The 7686-nt window shown below is 33.8% G+C and overlaps 1 protein-coding gene across 1 annotated transcript in view; it reads left to right on the top strand.

Moving 5' to 3' along the window:
* The first annotated feature begins 3984 nt into the window (after nucleotides 1–3984).
* The window catches only part of LOC103263020 (C-type lectin domain family 12 member A-like), a 10604-nt gene continuing 6902 nt past the window's right edge, over nucleotides 3985–7686 (top strand). Inside the window, exon 1 of the mRNA XM_008060696.2 lies at nucleotides 3985–4078. Within this exon, the coding sequence (XP_008058887.1) occupies nucleotides 3988–4078 (91 nt within the window). The 5' untranslated portion in view covers nucleotides 3985–3987. The remainder of the gene's footprint in view (nucleotides 4079–7686) is intronic.

The following is a 7686-nucleotide window of genomic DNA, read 5'->3' as shown; positions in this document are numbered from 1 at the left end:
CAGATACATGAAAAAATGTTCAGCCTCACAAATTAAAACGACACTGAGATACCACCTAACTCCAGTCAGAATGGCCATCATCAATAACTCAAAAAATAACAGATGCTGGAGAGAATGTGGTGAAAAGGGAACACTTTTACACTGTTGATGGGAGTGTAAACTAGTACAGCCTCTGTAGAAATCAGTGTGGCGATTCCTAAAAGTTCTAAAAAATCAATCTTCCATATGACCCTGCAATCACCCTACTGGGAATATACCAGGAAGAACTCAAATCACTCTATAAAAAAGATACTTGCACACATATGTGTATTGCAGCATTCTTCACAATAGCAAGAACATGGAACCAATCATGCTACCCATCAAAAGAGGACTGGATAAAAAAATGTGGTTCATATACACAATGGAATATTATGCAGCCATAAAGAAGAACAAAGTCATGAACTTCGCAGCAACTTAGATGGACTTAGAGTCTATAATACTGCGTGATCTTTCACAGAAACAAAGAACTGAGTATCACATGTTCTCACTCATAAGTGGACCTTGAACAACTATCACAATACTATCGAAAAAGCATTAACAATAGTGGGAAACTGTAGGGGCGTGGGACTGTGGGGAGGTGGGATTGGCAGTAATGGGAAACTGCTTGGGGAAGCGGGGGCACATCTCATCAACAAGGGTAGCTGCACAATGAATATTTGTATACCTAATCCTGAATTGTAACCCACAATTTTAAAATAAAAAATTTAAAGGTTAAAAAAAAAAGAAAGAAAAGGATTGACAATAGTGGAAAACTGCGGGGAGGAGGGGAGGTGGGGAGGTAGGATTGACAGTAGTCAAATCTGCCTGGGGAGGGGGGCATGTCTCATCAAACTGGGTAACTGCACAATGAATATCTATATACCTAACCCTAATTTGTACCTCATAATTTTAAGATAAAAAAGTTTAAAAGTGAAAAAAAGAAGAATTGTAATATTGCTAACACAAAGAAAAGATAATTGTATGAGACAGTGGATATCTAATTACCCTGATTTGATCATTACACATTGTATATAGGCATCAAGATATCACATCACTCCTAAAATATAGACAACTAGTATTTGTCCATAAAGTTATTTTAAAGACTGACATAGGCTGTGAAGTACAAACCATGAAATACTCTCAGATATTAACTTGTTCATGTGACTATAAATATTTTAGCCAGCCCTAAACCAAATACTTTGTATGTAGTTTTGTTTATTCAAATATTTTTATGAACTAAGAATACATTGTAACATAACTTTTTAGTTTTTCATTTCTTGCTCCATCAATGTATTGCATACTCTTTATTTCATAGAGATGTTTAATAAGCAAGTTTTCATGTGAGACAACGGTGTAATAAGATGGAGAACATGGCTTTGCCTCTGTAGTGGCTAGTTCCCTCCCTCCCACAAAGAGGTACTTTAATTTATTTGTTGTTTATTCTCTCAATGTATATTTAACCAAGTCTTGCTAGATCCTGGGATGCTAAATTAGATTATTTCTATTGACTTTAAAATATATTCTTAAATTCTTATTTTTTTCTCTTAGAATATGGAGATTTACCAGGCAGATAGAAATGGAAAGAAAAGAAGAAAGAACAGAAGAAAGAAAGAAAGATAAGAAGAAAGGAAAGGAGTCATAAATGTAAAAGAACTGCAAAATAATACAAAATAAAAGGTAAAAGTTTCTGTCTCTCATATTTTTTTCATCTGCTAAAAAAATTAAATTATTACAAAATAACTTCTTTCAAAAAAGGAAAAAAGTCTGTTATTGATTAATGCCAATTTTTCTATTAATATTCATCATTTTCTTATTAGTTTGCATAATCTTTTTATAAATGTATAAAATTTGCCCCTCATCCTTTCTGATATATATAACTTATATATGTATACTTAACAATTTTTTCACTTTCCCATTTGGTATTTATACTTTATTGTATTTTGCCATATAAATGGATTTAATACTTATACCTTGAGTTGCTTGAATCTTTTTAATGACTTTGCCTGTCTTATTTAAAAAGATTGGCCATTGCCTTTCTAGACTCTGGTGTGGCCATGTGCTCTTGGAGTGACAGCTGTCACCATGCTTCCTGGCTTTGGACCTCTTCCCTACTTTGGGGAGGTGAATCTCCTCTCTCTCTCTTGTTTAACTTTCTAATAAATTATATTTTATAATTTAAAAAAAATCTTCCTTATTCAAAGATTATTATAAATAAATTTACAGATGTGTGTTTTCCTCTAAAATGTTAATGTTTTCATTATTTATATAGAAATGTTTGATCCACCTAGAAGGAACAGAGGACTAGTCTTTTTCACCAGGAATGCCATTATAATCTGTGGCTAGGCATTTTGGTTAGGTTGCTAGGTGATGGCAGTCTTTGGTCAAGTTTCAACACCACCACTTAACAGTCATGTGATGTTGAATAAAAGCTTAGCCACTTTGCAGGTCACTTCCCCATCTATACAACATAGGTAATAGTAATAGTGTTGTAAAGTTGAAACAAGCATTAGTAAAGTACTCATGATGAAATAACAATTATATGTTTTGAATATATTTTCCATTAATTCTCTCTGGCAATATTCCCTTGAATTTCAATAGTCTTTAAAAAATATTAGAGAAAATAATCTATTAGTATTTTAATAAAATAGACATATATATAACCAATTGATAAATTTAGGAGAATTAATTTTTTATAGTATTGATGTTTCTAATCCACAATATGTTTTCCTATTTTAATTTTTTTCTTTTCTTTAATAGTTTTAAAGATTTTTTTTATTTTGGTTATGCACATGTTTAGTTAATTTGCATCTGTGATTTTTTTGTGTTTTTTTAGTAGCTCTTTAGTAAAAATAAAATAAAAGAGGACCTCTTTTATTTTATTTTTGTTATCTATCCTACCACATTAGTTTGTTATTGAATTAAAAAATCTTTATACATTCTTTTTTGTAGTAAAAAAACCTATCTATTTTATATTATTCATATGTGTTAATGCTAATAACTTTAAAGTAAGTTATTAATGAAAATTAGGGAAAAACTTACTCAAAAAGAGTTCTTCACCACCTCTCACCTCTACTTGCATACTTGACCAAGAAATGAAATCAAGAACGCTAACAATATCAAGTCAAATTGATAATTCACAAATCTGGAAGACCTTGGAGACTTATTTTCTCCCCACTTTTGGTAGCTTAGCTGAGAACTGACTCAAATGGGTTGAGCCAGTCTGTAGAGAGAAAGCAAGGCTGATATTTGTTTTCAAAAGCTGTTCCCAGAATTCTGGGTGTACAGATATTACCCATTAGCATACATAGTCCCTGGTGCGTTTCCTAGGCCACAGATCTATATCTTGTTACTTAAAGAAGTTAGGTGTTCCCTAGCTCCTCTTGAGTCAACCTATATCAAAACAAGAGGGTGAAGAAATTGTGTTTACTCTCTCACTCTCTTTGGGAATGCTCTCCGCACATTCAGTCTCCTGGCTAAAGCAGCCCCTCTATCAGGACCTTCATCAGGATACATAGAGAACATCTATGCGAGGCCACTGCTGTGGATTAGTGAGTGTTTGAGAACTGCACGCTGTTATTTCTGTGCTTGGCCGTTTTTCGCCCATAAATTCTGTGCTAAATCTGCACCATGTGGTGCTATTTGGCCAGATTCTAATAATATTAGCCAATCACAATTTCAAAACTACTTTCTATAGTTGGTAATTATACGGAAATGAGAAAAAGGAAGAAATATGAGGAAGGAAGATGTTTCCTCTTGCAGCACCTCTCTGTTCTTGTCTGAAGCTGCAGACCAGCTGCAGCTTATCTGATTGGTACAGTATTATATAAGCAGAGGTTTAAGCTTGTAAACTTAAGATTCAGTTTATAAACAGAAGTTTAAAATCATAGATCCTGCTTAATATTTTTCTCTCTGTTAGCTTGTCCTTACCTTTTTAAAATACTTTGTTGAGTTTTATTTGCATATTCTTCAATGTCTGAAGAGATTACTTACGCAGATCTTAAGTTCCAGGACTCCTGTAAGACAGAACATATCCAGGTACTTGACAAATTTGGGAAGAAAGGTAAGATTTTGAGCCGTGGATGTGTTGTAAGGTGGTAGAAGTTATAGCCCCTGTTCTCTAATATTAGTGATATTGATATTATTCAATTTAAATTTTTAATTACACCTCCTATGTTAAACCAGAGATACCAAAATTATCCAAACAAAATGATTATTAAAGGGTTTTGTAAAACTATTGATCAATGCATTGAACTCTCAACTTTTTACTTTAAAATTTTTTTAAAATATCATACTCAGGATAACTGGGACAGGATTTTTCAAATGACTGGGTTGTGCAGGGGTTTTTGTTTTTGTTTTTCCCTTCATGAGATGAAGCTATGGAACTAGGAACATATGTTACCAGGAAAATCTTGACTTTGTATGTTTCTTTTTTATACGAAAATAGGGTGTGTGTGTGTGTGTGTGTGTGTGTGTCTGTGTCTGCAAGAGAGACAGATACACAGACCGACAGACAGGGAGAATGTTAAAGAATTTCATTTGACTATTTCCCAAACCAGGCATATATTACCCTATTTTTGGAGAGCTTTTCCCAACTTAAGAAAAAAATAAAGTTAAGTTAAATCAAATGCAATTAAAGAAAAAAGAAGAAAGAGAAGTAAAGAAATGTCAGAAAACATAATATTCAAAAAACACACTCTACTTGGCAGTTTGGTATTTTTCAATTCAAATTTGAGTAATAATTTAAGTGGACCATCTGTGTTGACTTTCATCTTCAACAAAACTCTAATCTCCATCTTACTCATAATCTTGTGTTTTTCCTGTTATGTATAGTTCCTACTTTGTGGCTCCTAGCCTTTCGAGTGCAATCTGCCCTAGTGTATCCACACTTGAAATCAGTTAAATTGAGTTAAAAATAATTTAAGCAGGGAAATGGAGAACACAAAAGGGTAACAGAAGCAGTGGAATTAAGAGAAGAATGGCAGAAGAACTAATATGCATTATTTAAGTTGATGTTCCCTCCCCCACACACAGATGTAGCATTTTTAAAATTTTATCTTTGCTATGAACAAAATTTTCATTGTTAGGTTTTGGATCCATTTATCATGAGCATTGTAAATCTTGATAAAGGATAGTAGGGTAATGCGTGGTTTTCATTTAATATAGGTTTTTTATTTGAAAAAAGGGTCTAAACATTACAATATTTTTCTGTCTTTATTTTCTTGCTTGTATTTCTTTTTATTTCATGAGAGAATAAACATATCATGAGCCTAATATTACCAACAATTGCCCTTTATGTATCCTACCATATCCCTTCCCACCTTCTTTCCTACCAATCCACCTTGTTTTAAATTCCCATCACAAAAATTTCTTGAAACCTTGAATCCATGGAAACCTTGAATCCAAATCTTGTTCACTTACTTAAGCTTGTCTGATTTCCTCACGATCCAGTTTAGAGACTGCATTATGTCATATAACTGTATTATATCATATCTTCTCTTGCTCTCCTGCATTTCCCTCCCTTCAATGTATGTTATTATTTTTTCTTTCAAAGCTCCAGTTCTGATTAAACTCAAATATATACTACCTCTGTGCCCTGTAGCCAAAAATTTCTGGTGAAAAATACACAAATTTTCAAGGTCTGTTTATTCTCACCTTTCCTCTTACTTAGTTTTATACTTTTTCTATTTCCAAAATGTCCATCTTACCATATACTCAGTGACACTCTATGTCTTTCTTCCAGATAGTAGTTACAAAATACTTTGTCAAAGGACAGCTCCTCACACCCTATTTAGCTCTGGATTTCAGTCTATGGGTCCTTCTCAAAAAACGTATTTCTCTAATTTTTTCCTTTCTCTCCTGCTTCATTAGTCTCTCTTTCTCTAATTGTTTATGCCCTTTTAGTGCACCAATTTACTCTATTACTACTATTTTCAAAACACACAATTCTTGCTTGACCACTTAAAACTCTTCATTATTATCCAATTTCTTTGCTTCTTTTCACAGTTTAACTTTTTTTTTTTTTTTTTAGTTGGAGTCTCACTCTTGTTGTCCAGGCTGGAGGAGTGCAGTGGCATGCTCACAACCACTGCAACCTCGACCTGCTGGGCTTAGGCAATCTTTCCACTTCAGCCTTCCAAGTAGCAGAAACTGCAGACACACAGCCACCACGCCCAGCTAGTTTTTGTGATTTATTGTAGAGAAGAGGTCTCACCAAGTTGCCCAGGTTGCTCAGGCAATCCTCTCCCCTTGGCCTTCCAAAGTGTTGGGATTACAGGGTGAGCCACTGAGCCCCGTCCACACAGTTTTTAACTTTTTGAAAGCATTACTTTTGATTACTGACTGCCAGTTCTTCACCCCTCACTCCCTTGTCAATCGACCCTCTTAGTATTTTGCCCCCATGGTTCCCTGTGACTATTCTCTAGATAGATGACCTTCCTAGTTCATCCCAATATATCCGTTCTTCCATTACTTCACTTCCTGTAGCGTTCACAAAGCGCAACAGTTCTCTTTAAATACCTTTTTTGTACAACCTCCTGGACACACCCTCATGGTGTGATCTTCCCCAGATTTAAAGACTAGAAAATACAAGTACCTCTTTCACATATTCACATGAAGCTCCAATGCATTTTAAATTTTAAAAATGGCAAAAATAGAATTTTTTAATAAAATGGCCCCTTTTTCCAGTCATTCTCATCTTGTTAAATACACATGCGAGAACATATTTCAATACAATTACCAAGTGTTTCCTATGTGTCAGCACTGTTCTAAAAATCACTTAATCTCTGATAGTTTGCAGTTTTTTCCTTCTCTTTCCCTTCCCTTCTCTTTTTCTCCTTATGAATGCAAAAATTGTGACACAGAGTTGTTAAATAACCTGCCCTAGGCCCCACATGTGATAAGCAGTGGAAACTAGATTCAAAACCAAGCATTCTAGCCCTAAAGGTTGTGTTATGCTTTTTATCATTATTAGATACTGCCTACAAATGTGTGTGTTTTGTTATGTAGCAACTTTCTCAAATCAAAAATTTCATAAATTTGTTCTATAGAGTCTAACTTCAAAATGCATACTTAATTTGTTTATGGGTAATCAAATTCCCTAACACTAGCAAATCAACCAACTATTTTATTTCATATGGTATAGGTCTATTTTCTTTCATATAGATATAGGTTTCTTAATATTTCCCCTGCTTCTAATACTGCAGCCCTGAAATTCATTCTCTGTATGCAGCCATAGTGATCTTTCTAATAAAACAATTTATTAAGTTTTTCTTCTGATTAAATCTTTCCCATGATTTCAAAAAACTTAGTAGTTACTTTGGCTTAAAAAAAGGAATGTAAATAAAGTCTCCTGCTTTTTTTTTTTTCAACCTTCACTAACATTATTTCTCACATTGGCCACAATTTTTTAGGCACTCTGAATTTATTCTGTTTTTCAAATACAAATGTTTTCCCCTAATTAAAGTCTTTGAGCTTAATGTACTTGCTGTCTATAATGTTCTTCCCACTGATTTTGCATTCTGGTTTCCATTGTTCATAATATCTGAACTATCTACTCTGTATAATATAACTCAGTTTCAAATCTCCACACACCATAGCCCAATTTGAAATTCTCTCTCTCATCTCTCTCTCTCTCTCTCTCTCTCTCTCTCTCTCTCTCTTTCTCTCTCT

This window comes from Carlito syrichta, unplaced genomic scaffold (genome assembly GCF_000164805.1).
Source record: "Carlito syrichta isolate Samal-C Ts95f unplaced genomic scaffold, Tarsius_syrichta-2.0.1 Scaffold304704, whole genome shotgun sequence".
Classification (NCBI taxonomy): Eukaryota; Metazoa; Chordata; class Mammalia; order Primates; family Tarsiidae; genus Carlito; species Carlito syrichta.
The sequence above is the reverse complement of the archived record's forward strand: the minus strand, read 5'-3'. Positions and strand labels throughout refer to the sequence as shown.